Raw genomic sequence first — 22,530 nt, forward strand, 5'->3', positions numbered from 1 at the left:
CGGCGGCGCTCCGGGCCTGAGGGGAGAAAGCCGCCGCGGAGGGCGCTGGGGGCGGGTGGCAGCGCAAGAGGCGGCAGTCGGACGGCGGCGCGGGGTTGGCGCGCCCCGGAATCCGGCCTCTGCACTTGAGGGGAAATGAGCTCGGCCGACAAGGCCCGGGTGGGGCCCGCGGCCGACGGGCCTGTGCCGCCCGAGGAGGAGGAGGGCGAGGGGGGCGGCGAGGCGGGCGGGAAGGAGCCAGCAACGGACGCGGCCCCCGGGCCCAGTGCAGCGTTCCGCTTCCTGGTATCTCGGCGGGAGCCGGCCGTGAAGCTGCAGTATGCAGTGAGCGGCTTGGAGCCGCTGGCCTGGTCGGAGGACCACCGCGTGTCCGTGTCCACGGCCCGCAGCATCGCTGTGCTGGAGCTCATCTGCGACGTGCACAACCCGGGCCAGGACCTGGTTATCCACCGCACCTCGGTGCCCGCTCCTCTCAACAGCTGCCTCCTCAAAGTAAGTCACCCCCTGGGCCCCAGCCCTGGGGGCTCCTTGTGCCCCCCTCCCGCGGCCGCGTTACCGGTCCCTGGGGAATCTTGGCCTGCGCCCATTCCGGGGATTCCCCTCGTCGCATCCAGAGCTTGGGGCTGAGCGGCTGGGGTCGCCGTATTTTAAAAAACAAAAAACCTCGCAGCTGTTTGGGCCCAGTTTTCCAGATCACCCACCCCGTTCCGACGCACACAGGTATCCCCGGAGCTTTGTCGGAGCCTGGTCCTTCCTTCGCCCCGGCGCCCGCCCCTCTGCTGGCGCTGATTACTCTCCGTGGTGCTTTCTGAGACTCCACCCCCTTTGACCCAACCCCAGACCTTGCCTCTACAGTTGCTCCTATTGTCTGGAATCGACTCCCTGAGGCCCTTGTCTGGCTTTGTTTACTGTGACGTGCCCTCGTCTTGTGCCTCTTCTGCTTTGGAGAAGAAAATTTGCTCCTTTTCATTGCCCAGCTATCTTAGCGACTTTATTACATGAATGTTCCTTCTCACCTTGAGCAGCTGGGTACTCTAGTTTTTTCTTTTATAGTTGAAAATCTTTGGGATTGGAATGAAAAGGAAAGCTTTCGGAAATAAATACAGTTCTTAAACTTCAGGGTCTCTGTGTAGATTTAATGTTTTCATCTTCGTATAAACTAAGTTTGCCTTCAGAACTTTAGGGTTCCTAGTTTTACTGTTTTAATATCACTATCTTCAAATTTATTTTTTTCCCACAAAGTAAGCCATATCGTTCATTAGTGGTTCATTAGCGGTTCATTAGCGGTTTAAAAGTATAAAAACTTTCCCTGTCTCCTTTATAAATCTTTATGCATATCTGTGATCAATAAGAAGTGTATATTCATTCATTTCGCAGATATTTGAATAGCACCATGTATCAGCTAGGTGCTGATCTAGGTTCTGGAAATAAAGCAATGTACAAAACCAAGTCCCGGGGCGCCTGGGTGGCTCAGTGGTTAAGCTTCTGCCTTCAGCTCAGGGCGTGATCCCAGGGTTCTGGGATCGAGCCCGGCTTCAGGCTCCCTGCTCTGCTGGGAGCCTGCTTCTTCCTCTCCCACTCCCCCTGCTTGTGTTCCCTCTCTCGCTGCTGTCTCTCTCTCTCTCTCTCAAATAAATAAATAAAATCTTAAAAAAACAAAACAAAACAACCAAGTCCCTGCCTTCATGGAGCTTACGTTCTTTGTCAAGTCATGAACAAGTACGACTATAATATCAGATAGTGATAAGCACTGTAAAGGTGTATATCTATGCCCAGAGAATGTATTTATGTGAAAATGAAAGGGTTTTAACTCTTTTTCTGCACTGCCATTTTAAATATGAATCATTAGCTGTGGGTAGGGTGCAGGGAGCCCACACCACTTTTTTTTTTTTAGCACACTTAAAAGTTTTAAACAAACAATTCGTTGTTGAGTTAAATCACTGGTAGACTGATATGACTAAACCCTGAAAATCTTCTTGGAAAAGATATGAACAAATTAGTTCGAGTATAATCACATCAGGTAGATGGATAGTGGTATTACGGTGAAAATGAGGAAAGGATGGAGGCAGAAGAAAGAGGCTTTAAAAGCTGTATCCATACCATTTCTAAGGATGTTCATGTGTAATGAACTAGAGAAAACTTTAAGTGTGTGTGCCCAATGTGGTCCAGATTTAATGCTTTAGCAGGGAGAATTTCTTTTTTTTTATTTAATTTTTTAAAAGATTTTACTTATTTACTTGACAGAGAGAAAGCACAAGTAGGCAGAGCAGCAGGCAGAGGGAGAGGGAGAATCAGGCTCCCTGCTGAGCAGAGAGACTGATTTGGGGCTCTATCCCACATGACCCCAGCCAAAAGCAGACACTTAACTAACTGAGCCACCCAGGTGCCCAGCAGGGAGGATTTCTTAAGGAGGGGGGAGGCGCAGAGGGAGAGGGAGATAGAGATACTTAAGCAGGCTCCATGCCCAGCTCAGAGCCTGTCGTGGGGCTCAGTCCCACAACCCAGAGATCATGGTCAGAGCTGAAACTGAGAGTGGGGATGCTTAACCGACTGAGCCACCCAGGCACCCCTAGCAGAGAGAATGTAAAGAATGGAAGGAATAGTGAGGGGAGGCATTTACATCAGGGAATGTTATCTGGTGGTGAATCTGAAGACCTGAAAGAACGATGGATTTGGTTAGTAAGAGTAGAGGAAAGGGGCATCCAGGTAGCAGGAATGAGGTGTCCATCTTATTTGCATACATAATTAAGTCACAGACATACTTTATTGTTTGTGTAAGTAATGATGGATCAACAGATGACCTCTTCTAGAGAGAGAATGAGGTGAGGCCAATTTGGGACTTCAGTGTGAAGAAGTTGGCTTCAATCTAGGAAGCCCAAAGGTGCTGTAACAGTTTCATAAGCATGGACTGGGCTGGATGGTTCAGGAATATGAATCTGGTGGGTTTAGAGGCAAGTAAACGATTATTGGGGTCAGTATGAAATAGAGGGTACAAATTTGGGCTTTGGCACAAAACAGCAAGATAGGCCTGTCTGTACAAGGGGGGATGATAAAACCTGTGTTGTTGAGACTTTTTTTTTTTTTTTTTAAGGAAAGAGAGAATCCGTGTGCAGGGGTGGGGAGGGGCAGAGGGAGAGGAAGAGAGAATCTTAAGCAGGCTTCATGCCCAGCATGGAGCCTNTTAGTGGTTCATTAGCGGTTCATTAGCGGTTTAAAAGTATAAAAACTTTCCCTGTCTCCTTTATAAATCTTTATGCATATCTGTGATCAATAAGAAGTGTATATTCATTCATTTAGCAGATATTTGAATAGCACCATGTATCAGCTAGGTGCTGATCTAGGTTCTGGAAATAAAGCAATGTACAAAACCAAGTCCCGGGGCGCCTGGGTGGCTCAGTGGTTAAGCTTCTGCCTTCAGCTCAGGGCGTGATCCCAGGGTCCTGGGATCGAGCCCGGCTTCAGGCTCCCTGCTCTGCTGGGAGCCTGCTTCTTCCTCTCCCACTCCCCCTGCTTGTGTTCCCTCTCTCGCTGCTGTCTCTCTCTCTCTCTCTCAAATAAATAAATAAAATCTTAAAAAAACAAAACAAAACAACCAAGTCCCTGCCTTCATGGAGCTTATGTTCTTTGTCAAGTCATGAACAAGTACGACTATAATATCAGATAGTGATAAGCACTGTAAAGGTGTATATCTATGCCCAGAGAATGTATTTATGTGAAAATGAAAGGGTTTTAACTCTTTTTCTGCACTGCCATTTTAAATATGAATCATTAGCTGTGGGTAGGGTGCAGGGAGCCCACACCACTTTTTTTTTTTAGCACACTTAAAAGTTTTAAACAAACAATTCGTTGTTGAGTTAAATCACTGGTAGACTGATATGACTAAACCCTGAAAATCTTCTTGGAAAAGATATGAACAAATTAGTTCGAGTATAATCACATCAGGTAGATGGATAGTGGTATTACGGTGAAAATGAGGAAAGGATGGAGGCAGAAGAAAGAGGCTTTAAAAGCTGTATCCATACCATTTCTAAGGATGTTCATGTGTAATGAACTAGAGAAAACTTTAAGTGTGTGTGCCCAACGTGGTCCAGATTTAATGCTTTAGCAGGGAGAATTTCTTTTTTTTTATTTAATTTTTTAAAAGATTTTACTTATTTACTTGACAGAGAGAAAGCACAAGTAGGCAGAGCAGCAGGCAGAGGGAGAGGGAGAATCAGGCTCCCTGCTGAGCAGAGAGACTGATTTGGGGCTCTATCCCACATGACCCCAGCCAAAAGCAGACACTTAACTAACTGAGCCACCCAGGTGCCCAGCAGGGAGGATTTCTTAAGGAGGGGGGAGGCGCAGAGGGAGAGGGAGATAGAGATACTTAAGCAGGCTCCATGCCCAGCTCAGAGCCTGTCGTGGGGCTCAGTCCCACAACCCAGAGATCATGGTCAGAGCTGAAACTGAGAGAGTGGGGATGCTTAACCGACTGAGCCACCCAGGCACCCCTAGCAGAGAGAATGTAAAGAATGGAAGGAATAGTGAGGGGAGGCATTTACATCAGGGAATGTTATCTGGTGGTGAATCTGAAGACCTGAAAGAACGATGGATTTGGTTAGTAAGAGTAGAGGAAAGGGGCATCCAGGTAGCAGGAATGAGGTGTCCATCTTATTTGCATACATAATTAAGTCACAGACATACTTTATTGTTTGTGTAAGTAATGATGGATCAACAGATGACCTCTTCTAGAGAGAGAATGAGGTGAGGCCAATTTGGGACTTCAGTGTGAAGAAGTTGGCTTCAATCTAGGAAGCCCAAAGGTGCTGTAACAGTTTCATAAGCATGGACTGGGCTGGATGGTTCAGGAATATGAATCTGGTGGGTTTAGAGGCAAGTAAACGATTATTGGGGTCAGTATGAAATAGAGGGTACAAATTTGGGCTTTGGCACAAAACAGCAAGATAGGCCTGTCTGTACAAGGGGGGATGATAAAACCTGTGTTGTTGAGACTTTTTTTTTTTTTTTTTAAGGAAAGAGAGAATCCGTGTGCAGGGGTGGGGAGGGGCAGAGGGAGAGGAAGAGAGAATCTTAAGCAGGCTTCATGCCCAGCATGGAGCCTTGGACATGGGGCTTGATCTCATGACCCTGAGATCCTGACCTGAGCCAAAATCAGGAGTCTGACACTTAACCAACTGATCCACTCGGGGGCCCCTAGACTGTTTGGAAGATTAAATACATATATGTGTATATATAGATACATATATATGCACACACACACACACAGTCAGTACAGTGCCTAGCAGACTGTAAATACTCAAAGTAATAAATTCGATCATACAGGTGTGAAGAAATCAGGGTCTGGATATGAAGTTATCCGTAATAGTCTGATAAAAATTGGACTTTCATTGGTTGTCCATCTGTAATAGGAAGTCTTTTGTATTCTGCTTGTAATTGGTAGCTAGCTTGCCTGAAGTTAATTAGTGGCACCTCCCCTCCTGTACTGTTCTTCGGTATGCGCATCACACAAACCATCCGTCAGTCAGCAGTCTTACTAGACTAGGACCATTTGGTGAATGAATGCCGGGTTGTCCCTGCAATTCTGAAAGAGGCCTCTGTCGGGTAAATTTGGGCTGCAATGGTAGGAATGTAAAGAAGTCTGTATCAGTACTTTGATGGCTTTACCCTTTGGCAGTGCCTAGGGATTTAAACTGCTCAGTACTGTCTGCTTGCCTTTGCTCTGACACAAAAGGTGGCCATTCTGCAGCCTGAATCAGTTTAGTGTGTGACCCTGCTAGAAGGCTAGATGCCCAGCCCCTCTGAAGCTTTTGCTCTATGACCCATTATTTAGATTATGAATTTCAGGAAAAAATGCAGTTATATGATAGTTCAAATATTATTTGCTATTTGCAAGTTACTGTCATGGACGCTGAGGTTATATGGTACCAAGGAGAATGATATAAGTGAATGATATGAAAAGCAATACAATTGTGATTTAAGATTAATTTGCAGTTCTTCTTCCCTGCTGATTTAGTGAATCATCTAATTGGATACAGTTCCAAATTCTAATAATATTTGTATACCTAATTTTATTCTGCATGAATTGTTAGGACCACGAGAAAGTATTAACTCTATCCACATTAAGTTGCATAACTATTGGCTGTCTTTGGAATCCTGTTTCTATCTTCAAGAAGCTTCCTGTAGAATAGTGTCAAGTGAATTTTTGTTCATTAGGTGCTTACAAAGGAATTACCTATTAGTAGTGATAGTGGCAAGTTGGAAACAGGATAGTATATAACTAAATGATTGACTTGGTGTGGTCCTCTGGGAGCTGGACTCTTACGTGGTGTGCTCCTTGGCCATCTGAGTACATGTTTTAATTTGATGTCTGGTTTTGCCACATGGAGACTTAGAGAGAGGGGCAGTATACTCATTCAAACTAACATATCAGAAATTACTACACAAAACCATTCCGGTTTTCCCTGCCGTTGAGATCCAAGCTGCTCTCTGTCCTGTCAAGAATTCTTCCTACAATGAGTGGGACCAAGGGTNCATGCTCTCTTGCTTGTGCGTGTGCTCTGTCTCTCACTCTCTCTCAAATAAGTAAATAAAATATATTTTTTAAAAGATTTATTTATTTGAGGGGCGCCTGGGTGGCACAGCTGTTAAGCGTCTGCCTTCGGCTCAGGGCGTGATCCCGGCGTTCTGGGATCNATGTCTGGTTTTGCCACATGGAGACTTAGAGAGAGGGGCAGTATACTCATTCAAACTAACATATCAGAAATTACTACACAAAACCATTCCGGTTTTCCCTGCCGTTGAGATCCAAGCTGCTCTCTGTCCTGTCAAGAATTCTTCCTACAATGAGTGGGACCAAGGGTTGCTTTTATTTCATCATCTGCTGCTGTTTTGGGTTATAGGTCCTGCGAAGTTCACTTTTTGTTCTAGAGTAGGTTTTATCTGTAGTAAATTTTCCTATTTGAAGCATTANAAAAAAAAAAAGATTTATTTATTTGAGAGAGCATGCATGTGACCACGAGGGGCGTGGGGGGAATCCCAAGTAGACTCCCTGCTGAGCACAGAGCCCAACACAAAACTCCCTCCTACAACCCCTGAGCTCATGACCTGAGCCAAAACTAAGAGTTGGACACCCAACCAACTGAGCCACCCAGGCACCTCAGAAACCTTTCATTTGTTAACAACTAAGGGATTTTATTCCCTAGCAGGCTTAATGGTCTGTAATATTTGTTATCTATTTTCCACTTAGGGGATATTATAAAACTGTTTATTGTATTCTGGTTTTCTGACACATTCCCAGTTATCCAAGCTTTATCAAAGACTAGTCAGTCATTTGGAGTTCAACATCGTCCAAATTTATCCTGTGTCCTGGAGTCTAATTCCTCTGGGCTTGGGGACTTAAAACTCATTTAACGTGACTTTTATTATATCCATACATGGCTTAGGCCTGAATTCCTTTGTAATCATGTAATACCTGCCCTTTCCAGTTTGAAGATCAGCTTCCACGTAAAAGGAGATTGTCACTAAATCTGAAAGATTCTGCTTTCTTTCTCTGGATCAGTTTCTTTAAAGACAGTAGGGTCAAGTGCTTGCGTCTTCCTGCTTCGCACATATCAGAAGACACAGTTCAGCTGACTTCTGCTTTGTTTTGATTTCAGCCTTCCAGGCTCTGGATCACTTTCTTTTGGTCATTTATCTCTTTCTTTTGTCTTTAATGTCCCTTTAAAGTCTTTTTAAAGAGCTTGCCATGTACAGCCAGGCACTAAATAAACAGCAGCGCTGATATGTGTCACAAACTTGGAGAGGGGAGAGATGGGTGAAAGCCAGGAAGATCTCAGGCGGCTTCAGAGACAGAATTAGACCTGGTAGGATGGATGGGATTTAGATAGGAAGACAGCATTTCAGACAAGGGGTCCAAGGGAGGCCGAGGAGGAAATAGGCAAGGAATGGCAAGTAGTCTAATCAGAGTGGACATTATTCTATAGAAACAGTGGACAGAGTAGTTGGAAGTTGGCTTTCAGCATAATTTCTAAGTGAAGTTTTAGATAGAAACTTACAGCTGACATTTCTATCACAAAGACATTATAAAAACCCAAATATCCAATTGTATCAAAGGTGTATATGGATATGTGTTTTCATGAATATGTAAGATGTTTGTGGTTTTGTGACTAGTTTAGCTAAATGTTCTGTTGACTCTTAAGGATCAAGTACATCTCTGTCATGGCTCTTGCTTATGGCAGTTCTGAGAAGAAAGTGGGAACCAGGCTTTGAATAATGGCAAGATTTATTCTGATCCTTGAAAAAATTTTTACTTTCTGAGTAAGTACTCATTTACTTTCAGACATGTACTTGATCTTCTAAATGCGTGTCTTTCAAAATTAACAGAATTGATACAAAATTCTGTGTATGTTACCGTGACCCAGTTAATACTGCTTAATCAGTACCTTAAGTAATGTAAATATGTCCCTCTTAGAATGCAATGTTTATCTGATAGTTTTTGTATCTCTTCTTTTCAGGTTGGCTCCAAAGCAGAAGTTGCTGAGTGTAAGGAGAAGTTTGCCACCTCCAAAGACCCCACAGTCAGTCAGACTTTCATGTTGGATAGGGTGTTCAACCCTGAGGGGAAGGCGTTGCCACCAATGAGAGGATTCAAGTATACTAGCTGGTCCCCCATGGGTTGCGATGCAAATGGCAGGTGCCTCTTGGCGGCACTGACCATGGACAATCGCCTGACCATCCAGGCCAACCTCAACAGACTGCAGTGGGTCCAGCTGGTGGATCTGACTGAGATTTATGGAGAACGTCTTTACGAGACCAGTTACAGGCTCTCTAAAAGTGAGGCTCCAGAGGGGAATCTCGGGGACTTCGCGGAGTTTCAGAGGAGGCACAGCATGCAGACGCCAGTCCGGATGGAGTGGTCGGGCATCTGTACCACTCAGCAGGTTACGCACAACAACGAGTGCCGGGACGTGGGCAGCGTGCTCCTGGCGGTCCTCTTGGAGAACGGGAACATTGCTGTGTGGCAGTTCCAGCTGCCCTTCGTGGGGAAGGAGTCCATCTCTTCGTGCAACACCATTGAATCAGGAATCAGCTCTCCTAGTGTTTTGTTTTGNTATGCTCTCTTGCTTGTGCGTGTGCTCTGTCTCTCACTCTCTCTCAAATAAGTAAATAAAATATTTTTTTTAAAGATTTATTTATTTGAGGGGCACCTGGGTGGCACAGCTGTTAAGCGTCTGTCTTCGGCTCAGGGCGTGATCCCGGCGTTCTGGGATCGAGCCCCACGTCAGGCTCCTCTGCTATGAGCCTGCTTCTTCCTCTCTCACCCCCCTGCTTGTGCTCCCTCTCTCGCTGGCTGTCTCTATCTCTGTTGAATAAATAAATAAAAAAAAAATCTTAAAAAAAAAAAAGATTTATTTATTTGAGAGAGCATGCATGTGACCACGAGGAGGGTGGGGGGAATCCCAAGTAGACTCCCCGCTGAGCACAGAGCCCAACACAAAACTCCCTCCTACAACCCCTGAGCTCATGACCTGAGCCAAAATTAAGAGTTGGACACCCAACCAACTGAGCCACCCAGGCGCCTCAGAAACCTTTCATTTGTTAACAACTGAGGGATTTTATTCCCTAGCAGGCTTAATGGTCTGTAATATTTGTTATCTATTTTCCACTTAGGGGATATTATAAAACTGTTTATTGTATTCTGGTTTTCTGACACATTCCCAGTTATCCAAGCTTTATCAAAGACTAGTCAGTCATTTGGAGTTCAACATCGTCCAAATTTATCCTGTGTCCTGGAGTCTAATTCCTCTGGGCTTGGGGACTTAAAACTCATTTAACGTGACTTTTATTATATCCATACATGGCTTAGGCCTGAATTCCTTTGTAATCATGTAATACCTGCCCTTTCCAGTTTGAAGATCAGCTTCCACGTAAAAGGAGATTGTCACTAAATCTGAAAGATTCTGCTTTCTTTCTCTGGATCAGTTTCTTTAAAGACAGTAGGGTCAAGTGCTTGCGTCTTCCTGCTTCGCACATATCAGAAGACACAGTTCAGCTGACTTCTGCTTTGTTTTGGCTTCAGCCTTCCAGGCTCTGGATCACTTTCTTTTGGTCATTTATCTCTTTCTTTTGTCTTTAATGTCCCTTTAAAGTCTTTTTAAAGAGCTTGCCATGTACAGCCAGGCACTAAATAAACAGCAGCGCTGATATGTGTCACAAACTTGGAGAGGGGAGAGATGGGTGAAAGCCAGGAAGATCTCAGGCGGCTTCAGAGACAGAATTAGACCTGGTAGGATGGATGGGATTTAGATAGGAAGACAGCATTTCAGACAAGGGGTCCAAGGGAGGCCGAGGAGGAAATAGGCAAGGAATGGCAAGTAGTCTAATCAGAGTGGACATTATTCTATAGAAACAGTGGACAGAGTAGTTGGAAGTTGGCTTTCAGCATAATTTCTAAGTGAAGTTTTAGATAGAAACTTACAGCTGACATTTCTATCACAAAGACATTATAAAAACCCAAATATCCAATTGTATCAAAGGTGTATATGGATATGTGTTTTCATGAATATGTAAGATGTTTGTGGTTTGGTGACTAGTTTAGCTAAATGTTCTGTTGACTCTTAAGGATCAAGTACAACTCTGTCATGGCTCTTGCTTATGGCAGTTGTGAGAAGAAAGTGGGAACCAGGCTTTGAATAATGGCAAGATTTATTCTGATCCTTGAAAAAATTTTTACTTTCTGAGTAAGTACTCATTTACTTTCAGACATGTACTTGATCTTCTAAATGCGTGTCTTTCAAAATTAACAGAATTGATACAAAATTCTGTGTATGTTACCGTGACCCAGTTAATACTGCTTAATCAGTACCTTAAGTAATGTAAATATGTCCCTCTTAGAATGCAATGTTTATCTGATAGTTTTTGTATCTCTTCTTTTCAGGTTGGCTCCAAAGCAGAAGTTGCTGAGTGTAAGGAGAAGTTTGCCACCTCCAAAGACCCCACAGTCAGTCAGACTTTCATGTTGGATAGGGTGTTCAACCCTGAGGGGAAGGCGTTGCCACCAATGAGAGGATTCAAGTATACTAGCTGGTCCCCCATGGGTTGCGATGCAAATGGCAGGTGCCTCTTGGCGGCGCTGACCATGGACAATCGCCTGACCATCCAGGCCAACCTCAACAGACTGCAGTGGGTCCAGCTGGTGGATCTGACTGAGATTTATGGAGAACGTCTTTACGAGACCAGTTACAGGCTCTCTAAAAGTGAGGCTCCAGAGGGGAATCTCGGGGACTTCGCGGAGTTTCAGAGGAGGCACAGCATGCAGACGCCAGTCCGGATGGAGTGGTCGGGCATCTGTACCACTCAGCAGGTTACGCACAACAACGAGTGCCGGGACGTGGGCAGCGTGCTCCTGGCGGTCCTCTTGGAGAACGGGAACATTGCTGTGTGGCAGTTCCAGCTGCCCTTCGTGGGGAAGGAGTCCATCTCTTCATGCAACACCATTGAATCAGGAATCAGCTCTCCTAGTGTTTTGTTTTGGTGGGAATATGAGCACAGTAATCGAAAAATGAGCGGCCTTATTGTGGGGAGTGCTTTTGGACCCGTGAAAATTCTTCCTGTCAATCTCAAAGCAGTTAAAGGCTATTTCACTTTAAGGCAGCCCGTTGTCTTGTGGAAAGAAATGGACCAGTTGCCGGTGCACAGCATTAAATGTGTTCCGCTCTATCACCCTTACCAGAAGTGTAGTTGTAGCTTAGTGGTGGCTGCAAGAGGATCCTATGTGTTTTGGTGTCTCCTTCTGATCTCCAAAGCGGGTCTCAATGTCCACAATTCCCACGTCACAGGCCTTCACTCACTGCCGATTGTCTCCATGACTGCAGACAAGCAGAATGGAACAGTATATACCTGTTCCAGCGATGGGAAGGTGAGGCAGCTGATTCCCATTTTCACCGATGTCGCATTAAAGTTTGAGCACCAGTTAATTAAACTCTCCGATGTGTTTGGCTCAGTGAGGACACACGGGATAGCAGTGAGCCCCTGCGGCGCGTATCTGGCCGTCATCACCACTGAGGGCATGGTCAATGGCCTCCATCCCGTGAACAAAAACCACCAGGTCCAGTTTGTCACTCTCAAAACCTTTGAAGAGGCAGCGGCTCAGCTCCTGGAATCGTCAGTTCAGAATCTCTTCAAGCAGGTAGACTTAATAGATCTTGTACGCTGGAAGATTTTAAAAGATAAACACATCCCTCAGTTTTTACAGGAAGCTTTGGAAAAAAAGATTGAAAGCAGCGGGGCCACCTATTTTTGGCGTTTCAAGCTGTTCCTCCTGCGGATTTTGTATCAGTCAATGCAGAAAACCCCTTCGGAAGCATTATGGAAACCCACCCATGAGGACTCCAAAATCTTATTAGTTGACTCCCCTGGGATGGGCAATGCTGAGGAAGAACAGCAAGAGGAAGGCACGTCTTCCAAACAGGCGAATAGGCAGGGCCTTCAGGAGAGGAGCAGAGAGGGCGACCCGGAGGACCCCACCGACGATTCACTGACCCAGGCTGGAGATGCCGGGGGCCGTGAGCCAATGGAAGAGAAGCTTCTGGAGCTCCAAGGGAAAATCGAAGCTGTGGAAATGCACTTGACCAGGGAGCACATGAAGCGAGTCTTAGGGGAAGTGTACTTGCACACCTGGATCACAGAAAACACTAGCATCCCCACCAGGGGACTCTGTAACTTCCTGATGTCTGATGAGGAGTACGATGACCGAACAGCACGGGTAGGTGGTTTTTTTTTTTTAGCAAAAACACTGACACTGTAAAAGGTCTGCTTCCTTCGTGAGGGAGAAGTGGTCTAAGCGCGTTCCTATGCCAACTTCTGCTTTTATATTTTGTGGGTAATTGATTGGCTTGAGGTGCAGCAGAATAGCTAGGAAACATGGATTAACGCAGAGGACACCTTCAAAGCACACAAGCAGTATTTTGATTCTTCCTTTCACCGTGGCCTTGATTGCTATGCAAGGTTTGCGGGCTGAGAGTCCCCAGGCTGTGGATGAGCTGGAGGAGGCTTCAGTTAGCCAGTAGGATGTGATTGGGTGGACACCTCAGGGGAAGGGTGACACCCTGCTTTCTTCCCTTCCTGTTTGCAAAAGGTTCTGGGGTCCTGGGGAGGAGGGGGCTCGGGGGTGGAGGCAGCACAGGGATTGTTCACACTTGGGAGGACTTGAGATCTTTTGATAAAGTCAGGGAGGGCATGTTAAAGTAAGCAAATTATTACTCATAATGTTTATTTTTGCAAAAACTGGGCATAATCTTTATTTTGATTTAGAAGCATCTTAGAGTCTTATCCACAATGTATTCCACAGAATTCAAGTTCCCTGATAGAACACTAGGGTTCCAAGCTTGAGGAAATGCTGTCTGCTCTGTCCTCCTCTGAGAGGTTCCCAGTGTACCTTATCCTTCTAAGGATTCTGAGAATTCCTGCAGAAAAGAAACCGTTTAGCTTTATGTAGCTCATTGTTATCCTGACATCAGGGAACCTTTCTTTGTGAATTAACAGCTGCTAAAACCCTGAAGAACAACAACAAAATAAAAATAAAAAATAAAATCCTGAAGAACTTGGGTTTCAAGGAACAAACTTTATACTAAAATATTCAGAACCACAAAAGCCTGTGTCCTTTTTTACTGTTAAGATTGACCTTATTCTCACTGCCTAAAGTCTTACTTAAAATTGAAGGTAATAAATTAAAATATCTTTGTGTCTCATGTTAAACCACTCACAAATCCCTTGTTGCGTTTTCTTGTTGGGAAGTGTGTGTGTATGTGTGTGCCCACTCCTGAAATCATTACTCATAGGATGTTTGCAATAATCTCAACAGTTACAATGTACTTTTCATGTAACTGACTTTTCATCTTTGAAAGTCAACTTTGAAAATTGTTTCATTGTGGTCTGAATTGTGCTGGTGATCACTGTTTCACAGGACCTAGCAGGAATATTATAAGAGTCATTGAAAGATTGACAGAACATTTTAGGAAATATGTGGCGGGAGTTGGCGGTAATGGTTTGAGCAGTTGTCCACGTGTGGCCTGAGCTTGGGAGCCAATAGCATAGTCACGGGGCTCCAGCAAAGCCAGTTTAAAGAAGGGAAGATGGGGCCTCTGTTTATTAATATAACTGAGTTTTGATTAGAAACACTGCCTTTCATGTCTTAAAAGATCCCACTATGCGCATAAAATGAACCTTTTCAAACCTAGTGCCTTGACATACTAGTAATTATGAATTGTTTCTGAGATTCTCATCCTGGTGTGTTGGTGCAGTTAGACCAACAGTTTTTGTTATCGCCACCACTGTCCCCCTCTTCCCCGTCCCCAGCGTTTGTAGGCTTTTTTTCCTAGTTGTTCCTGCCTGTGACATTCTAATAATACTACAGCTATATTTTGTACATATTCGTGATAAATATATACCTAAATGCACTTTATGCATAAAAGTAAGAATTTTTGTCCCCCGGAGAAGCAGTATTTGCCCCTTGGAAGGAATAATATCTCCCCCATTGGGGATGTGTGAGTTACACTAACACAGGTGGGCCTGCATGGTTGAGGCTAGTGAGAGCACAGAGAAGCAGTGCTTGCTCATGTAAAATTTGAGCGCATCTGTCCCGGAGGAATTCTAAGCAGATTTTGTCATGGCACCACTACCAGGATATTTGAGCTGTCTGGAAAAGAAGGGAGGGGTGGTTGTCCCTGCTGGAAGGGACCATAAATAAGAATTCCTAAGGCNTTTTAAGTTTATATTTATTTGAGAGAGACAGAGAGCATGAGCGGAGAGAGGGAGAAGCAGACTCCCCGCTGAGCAGGGAGCCCGATGTGGGGCCTGATCCCAGGACCCTGAGATCACGACCTGAGCTAAAGGCAGATGTTTGACTGACTGAGCCACCCAGGCGCCCCAAGAGGGATTTCTTTATCTTGGTAATACTCTTTTCCTTTGACGTAGCGTTAAAGTTTTAAAACTTATGACAAAAGTATCTGTGCAAGCTAGCGGAATATGGAAGAGCTAATGCACTTCTCTTGGTGTAAAGGTGGNATAGCCAGTGAAGGTTTTTTCAACGACGTAAGTAGATCAATGTTTCTTAGACTTTCGTTTACAAAGTGGTGTAGTCCTAATAAAGCAGAGAAAAGTAAAGCTGAGGTAGGCTCCGCTTGCCCTGTTGACCTCTCTCTGCACCACTCCGCTCCTGCCTCTGTGGTGGGGCTCGTGGATCGCAGGCTGCAGGCTGCTAGACCGGATTGCTCGTGGGTCTTGGGGCTATCAGAAAGGGGAATTATCTTTTTTAATCCTGATTATATTTGTACTTTGTAAGCCTCTATTGAAGAATGGACATTTGTACAATTCCACAAAGGTAGTATTTCACATAATACTTGGCCCATAGAGACGATGCTTTTCCTTCTAAAGTCATTATGTTACAAAGAAGAGCTAAATACTTTGTATTCCAGAAGAACTCGAGTCCTTGTTCCAGGAGCGGCTAATAAAACAAGGCAGGTGATGAGATTTTGGTTTTCAGAAGTTTTTCCTCTAGGGGTTGGGGTTCGCCCTGTTGTCACAGGGTCACGGAAGGAATTCATCCGACTCAGCGGGCCGACGCAAGGTGAGGGTCTAGCTTTGTTGCGTCCAGGCGGCATGAGCAGCCTACGTGGAGACGCAGATCCCCTGGCCGTGTACGCGGGGCGTACGCTCTCATCCCTCCGTCGTGTCAGGAGGCTTTGTCTTCGGGGAGTCTCGCGCTCACGCCGCTGAACGCTGCTACTGCCTTGTCTCCTAGGTGCTGATTGGACACATCTCAAAGAAGATGAACAAACAGACTTTCCCTGAGCACTGTAGTTTGTGTAAAGAGATCTTGCCGTTCACAGATCGCAAACAGGCAGTCTGCTCCAATGGCCACATTTGGCTCCGGTAAGCCATCTTAAGCCAGCCCCTGCGTTTGCTTGTTTCCCGGTTCTGTATAGCACAAGCCCCGGTAAAGTGGTTATCCAAAATATATGTTGCCCGTGCCACTAGGTTGGAGAAAAGCTGCTATTAAAAAACAGGATGTAGATATTTTTATCAGTCTGACTAAGGCAGGACACCCTTTTAAAGAGCATTTTTTTTTTTACTGCTTGAGATAGGGTTTTTTTGTTTTGTTTTTAAGTTTATATTTATTTGAGAGAGACAGAGAGCATGAGCGGAGAGAGGGAGAAGCAGACTCCCCGCTGAGCAGGGAGCCCGATGTGGGGCCTGATCCCAGGACCCTGAGATCACGACCTGAGCTAAAGGCAGATGTTTGACTGACTGAGCCACCCAGGCGCCCCAAGAGGGATTTCTTTATCTTGGTAATACTCTTTTCCTTTGACGTAGCGTTAAAGTTTTAAAACTTATGACAAAAGTATCTGTGCAAGCTAGCGGAATATGGAAGAGCTAATGCACTTCTCTTGGTGTAAAGGTGGAAGTCTTCCTTCTCTCGCTGTCCGTCTCACTGAAGGGGGCATCTTGGTGTGTTCGGTTTTCACAGACCTGTGAGCTGTGTTTGACACTGGTGGTCACTCCCCCTCTTCCTCCTGAAGCCCCTTCCTCACCCGGCTCCCCGCACACAGTTCCCCTGGTTTTCTCCCTGCCTCTGCCTCTGTTGTCTTTGCTGACTCTCCTTCATCTCCTGGAGGTCTGTCTTAGACCTGTTTTTCTTTTGTCAGCACTTCCTGGCAGTAGCCTTAGCCTGAATCTCTCCCCCGCTCACCACCATATCCAAACTTTTATGTCTGACCCCCTGTTCACTGTCTCTGCTTGGAAGGTTAATAGGCGTTCCAAATCTGAATCCAGCCTTTTCTCACTACCTCCACCTGTGTAGACTGGTGCAAGCCGCTGTCTTCTCTTGCCCAGATTACCGCAGTTCTCCTGCAGGTGCTCCTGTCGCCTTCCTCGTCCCTTCCAGTCTGTACGCAATGTGGCCATGGTTGTGATCCCGTTGACTTCCTCCACTCCACCCTCCTCTGCTCAGAACTCTCCAGAGGCTACCCATTTCTGATGAGTAAAAGCCAATATCCCTTTAGTGATCAAAGCTACACAGCCTGGCCCCCATCCCCACTCTGACCTTATCTCCTGTGTTTCTCTGCCTTGCTTCCCTCGCTCTCAGCACACTGGCCTCATGGCTCCTCAGGTCCACAAGGCACCCCTCCTACTTTGGGATGTCTGCGTGGATTGCTCTCCCAGCGGGTGTCCACATGGCTTCCTCAAGTGTCCCTTTAGCAGTTAGGCCTTCCTTCTTGGCCATGCTACCTAGAACTGTCACCCCTGCCAGCATCCCCTGCCCTCCTAGTATTTCTCATCTCTCTTCCTTGCCTTCTTGGCCTCCCAAGGAGCCATCGCCACTTCATATATGTTTCACTTTTTGTTTCTCCCTTTCCTCTGCAATAGAAAGCTCCATGAGGACAGGGAATTTTGTTGTTTCATCCACAGCTATTCCTAGAACATTGCCTAGTCCATGATAGGCACCCATTTAATTTTTTTTAATATTTATTTATTTATTTATTTATTTTAGAGAGAGTGCATGCACTCAGTGGGGAGGGGCAGAGGGAGAAGGAGAGAGAAACCCAAGCAGACTCCACGATCAGTGCAGAGCCCAACCCCGCTCAGTCTCATGACCCTGAGATCACAACCTGAACCGAAACCAAGAGCCAGAGGGACACCCAGCCGACTGAGCCACCAGGCACCCCCACTCNCTGTGACTATTCAGGGTTATTCTGAAGTACAGCGGTCTGCCAGTTAAGACTTCGGTTTTTTTTTTTTTTTTTTAAGATTTATTTATTCAAAAGAGCGAGCATGTGAGCAGGGGCAGAGGCAGAGGGAGGGAGGGGGAGAGAGAATCTCAAGCAGACTCCACACTGAGCACAGAGCCTGACCTGGGGCTCAATCCCAGGATCCTGAGAGCATGACCTGAGCCGAAATCAAGAGTCGGCCGCTCAGCCGACTGAACCTTGTAGGCGCCCTGCTACACATCCTATCGTTACAACTTGACGGTTCTCTTCTCAAAATATTGTGGACGTTTTTTCACATTACTACATAGATCCCCCCCGCTTTTTTTTAAGGTCGGTTTATTTTACAGGGGTGGGGTGTAAGCAGGGTCGGAGGCAGAGGGGGAGAGAGAGAATCTCAAGCAGACTGCCTGTGCAGCATGGAGCCCGGTGCAGGGCTGGGTCCGCTGGGTCCCACGAGCCCGACATCATGACCTGAACCAAAATCAAGTCAGACGCTTAACCAACCGAGTCACCCAAGCGCCCCCAGATCCCATTTTAATGGCCGTAGAGGTTTTCACAGTATAGCTATTCTGTTACTTCTTTATTGATAGATACTTGGTTTTCTTCTGATTTTTACTGTGTTCTTATGCTTTTTTCTAATTTGATTTTTAGGGGAAGAATGGGAAGCAAGTTTGTAGTAGTAGTAGGCTTGTAGTAATAACACCTAACATCTGTTGAGCACAACAAGCATGCATGGGGGCACTGCGATCGTTTGTGTCTACAGGTGAGGAAAGTGGGGCCTGGGGAGATGATAATTGGCCAAGAGTCATCCAGGTGGTGGTCGGCAGGGCTGAGAGCCTGGCAGTCCGGCTCCAGAGTCCCCGTGTGTCACCACGAGGCGGTGTTGTCTCTCGATGGGTTCTTTCACAGAAAGCATCTTCGTATTAGCTGGATGGAGTTAGGGTCAGAATGTCTGTGTTATTTCTCCACGGGAGAACGGGTGCTCGCGCTCACTCAGGTGTAGCCTTTCTTCCTGTGTACCCACGTCTTCACTCGAGGTAATCCTACTTGGACTCTTTCCCCCCCGCCCCCTTCCTCTCTATTTCTCTGCTGCTTAGTTGCTCGGCTGAAAAACTGTGATCTTTTGGGAACCCCTGCCTACACACCCCTACACAGCCAGAGCGCTCTCTGCCCTCTCCCAGCATCGCAGCTTCCCTCACAATCCGGGTTGCAGGGGATGCCCAGCGAGTGGTCCCAGGATGGAGCTGAGCCTGTGATCAGTTGTTCTTCTCTATCTTTCCGGTTCCCGCCCCCGTCCTGTCAGTTCTTAAAGACAGCGCTTATACCTAATCTTAAAGATCACACGCAAGAATAATTTTCCATATAATACATGTTCATCTTTTTTAACCTGTCAAAAATTCAAAGTATGGACAGAATAAACTCTTTCTCAGACTTGGAAGTGGCCAAAAAGCAGCCACAGTGACCGGACTGGAGGCTTTCCATCTCAGCTCAGCAGCCGGGCCCTTCCGAAGCGTGGGCTTGGTCTGGCCAGCTTTGTGCAGAGGGATACAGTGTTGCCAGGGACTTGAGAACTGTTTCTGTGCTTTCCTGGTTAGTGTATGGTTTTACAGTAACTTATCTGTGGCTTCCTCTTGATGATACAGTCTGTCTTCTCTCAGGTGCTTTTTAACCTACCAGTCCTGCCAGAGTTTGATATACAGAAGGTGTTTGCTCCACGACAGCATCGCCCGCCATCCGGCTCCCGACGGTGAGTGCTTTCCCAGCTTCGGGAGGGTGCCATCGACTCCGTTCGGGTCGGGCTCCACCCTGCTTCGTCTGAGGCCGTTGGGGACTGTCCCCATTCTCATTCTGCTTTTGACAGTATGATCACGAAGCCACAGCTCATTAAAAAGTGAGAATTGGAATAGGTCGTGTGAAAGTACACACTGGACTGTAGTGTGTCAGGAGGGCTGCAGTCCGCTGCTCTGGCCCTGCAGACAGATCGTTCATTCAAGAAAATGTCAGAGCTTGTCTTGGCAGATAGAGACTATATTTGGACGGAAATTCTGCAAATGATAAGGTATACAAAGACAGCATTACTAAGCCAGAATGTTCGCATATGCACTTGGAGTCATTCTTCCAGTAGCCGCGATGAGATTTTTTTGATGGGTCTGTATTCTCTTTCCTGATAGCCCCGGTGACAAAGCCCACATTTCTGAAATGATGAGCTGGAAATAAGGTTGCAGACACGAGCCAGGAGTTAGTGACTTAGTCACATGAATGTCGGGTTCATGACCTGAGGCTCGGCCACAGCACGCCCAGCCAAACGAGCTAACCGGACACGAGCGTCAAACAGTTATACACGTTTGGGGGACACTTGTGGTCTTGATGAACTAAAACAGAAAACGTTCCACACAAAACTCTGTCCCTGGTTTTGATTTTTACTCCAAACCGGCTGAAGCTCTTGTTTGGAGAAGTTGGCTGTCGGCAGCTTGTGTTCTAACCTGTCACGGAAAACGCAGTCACATACAAAAATAGAGAAAAGTGTATAAAAACCCTTACGTGCCCATCATTCAGCTTCAGCCGTGGTCCGCTCGTGGCCTTTTCGTTTTCATCCGTAGTCCCCGCTGCTCTTCCTCCTCTTCCTGCGTTACTTTGAAACAAATTTGGGGAACAGCTCACTGCAGTTGAGATCGTCACTACACTCTTTAGACAGAAACCCAGGGAAAGATCAAAACAAATCAAAGAACCACACCTGCCAATTGACTTCGAGTTGAGCTACATACAGTTTTGGGGGAGAAGAGAATCTGCGGGATCTGGAGGCCCGTCGTAGACCAGGGCGCTCACAGACCAGGGAGGTTTCTTAAAGGGGAGAAGGTGTTGACCCAGTATAGTCATGCTTTGCTCCAAGTCACGCATTTAAAAAATTACCATTACTGTAATTTTATATGAGAGTATTGTAACATTAAGAGCGTATGAAGGCTCTCTTCTCAGAACAAAGTATAGTCCTTTCAGCTAAATAAATTGAGCTTTATGTGTCACTCATTCACGACCCTTCTGTTCCTGTTCCCTCAGAGAGGGATGAAAATGTCATCACACATGTAGCTTCGGGAAGCACAGATTTAGACCAGCCTCGTCTGGAAGGTGGGAGTGAGGTGCTTGGTCTGAGAACACAGAGCCGGGACCAGGGTGCCTGTCCCTTTACACGGCAGCCCCGCCAGGGCTCAGCCCGTTGGCCTGCCTCGTCCGCAGCTGACACTCAGTACCACTTGTCTTCCTCTCGCAGATCCTGACTGGATTAAGAGGTTACTGCAAAGCCCCTGCCCTTTCTGCGATTCTCCTGTCTTCTGAACGTCAGTGGCGGGGAGCTAGAAAGGGCACTGCTCTGTGGCGGAAAATACCCTCTGGCCTGAAGACGTGGGACGCACTGGCTAAGCCTGGCCTCCGAGTGGGAGCGCCTCTTCAGGAGCGTAAACGGCCCTGGGCGCTCGTTCCTGAAGTGCAGTCTCCATCCCCAGGGACTAAAGGAGATCTTTAACCGACTGAGCACAGAGACCGTGAGTCATCTTGAGAGGAGCGCCAGCCCCCCACTCTTTACCCAGGGAGGAACACTTATTTTTCAAGTGTTTTGACTGAAGCGACTTGAACAAAAAGAATGCCCTGTCATTTCTGGGAACAGAATGACCTCTTCTAGAGCGTTGGGGTAAGGGCCTTGCTGGACTGAATTAGGCTTTAATGCCTGTGGGTCTGCAGCTGCCCCGTGGGTCCCCAGAGTGTAAATGACCTGGCCCGTGGTGGCCGGGGTGCCAGCAGACATTCCAAGTGTCTACAGTAGCGCTCGGCCCTGATACTTTGTTCTCCGCAAATAGCCACAGATCTGTATCCCACTGATTCTTGTTTCTCCTGCGTACTGAAAACGTGTTCATAAAACTGTATTTTTAAGAGGTTGAGGCCAAGACTAAAGCTGGTTTTAATGTGTCAAAAGATCAGGTGATTGTTGTAAGTAAATAATGGTGACTTATTTTTGATGAGCTCCCCCATTATCAGATTTCCAGTCCTAACTCCTTAATATGTCAAGGATGTCAGGTGTTCCCATTCACCCGTGTCACCTCCCTGCTTCCAGCTGACTGTCATAGCCCAGATGAGATATTTGTACATAGAAGAAAAAGAATATTTTCTCCTTAAAACTTTTAGTGTTTTTAATGTTGACATGTCCAGACATTTCATTTGTATCCACTATAACAATGTGCAGTCCATCTAGAGACTTCCAGAAAACTTCCAGAAAGCAGTGAGCAGCCCGGGCGTGCAGGTGCTTGTGCTCTGGTGTGTGGCTCCGTTGACAAGAGCCTGGGAATGCTTCGCAGCGAGGGTCCTTGGTATTTATAATACAGGTATTTTCCTGTGCGCTGTTAAGAGGAGACGTTAGACATTAATTGCTCTTAAATCTAAAATTAAAAACGGACATTCAGGACTGACAGTGTTCTTGGATTGCGAAAATAGCGACCTAGGGATCGGCTGATCAGCAGGACTGTGACGTGCGCGTGTGGACATGGTGCGCGCTTCTGCGAAGTAGGACAGGAAATACAAAATGTGAAATTCTCACTCCTCTTACATGCTGTCTGCTTTGCCTTTATTCTCACGTTTATTCCTGCCTTTGTCGTGATTCCTCAGTGGAAGACTTTTTGTCCTTGCTTTAGAAACACTTGCTGTGTGGACAAGACACTCGCAGACATGGCCACAGGCTGCCGCGTGTCATGTTCCGCCCTCCCCTGCCCCCCCCCCC

General features: G+C 46.3%; 1 protein-coding gene across 1 annotated transcript; it reads left to right on the forward strand.

Moving 5' to 3' along the window:
* Position 1: 1 nt before the first annotated feature.
* Positions 2 to 22,524, forward strand: GTF3C4 (general transcription factor IIIC subunit 4). The gene is made up of 5 exons (XM_002924359.4): positions 2 to 492; positions 10,940 to 12,766; positions 15,803 to 15,933; positions 19,427 to 19,515; positions 21,034 to 22,524. Exons 1-5 carry the CDS (start codon positions 136 to 138, stop codon positions 21,096 to 21,098), a joined length of 2,469 nt encoding a protein of 822 aa, XP_002924405.2. The 5' UTR covers positions 2 to 135; the 3' UTR covers positions 21,099 to 22,524.
* The last annotated feature ends 6 nt before the right edge of the window (positions 22,525 to 22,530 follow it).

The sequence above is a fragment of the Ailuropoda melanoleuca genome, chromosome 7 (assembly GCF_002007445.2).
Source record: "Ailuropoda melanoleuca isolate Jingjing chromosome 7, ASM200744v2, whole genome shotgun sequence".
NCBI lineage: Eukaryota > Metazoa > Chordata > Mammalia > Carnivora > Ursidae > Ailuropoda > Ailuropoda melanoleuca.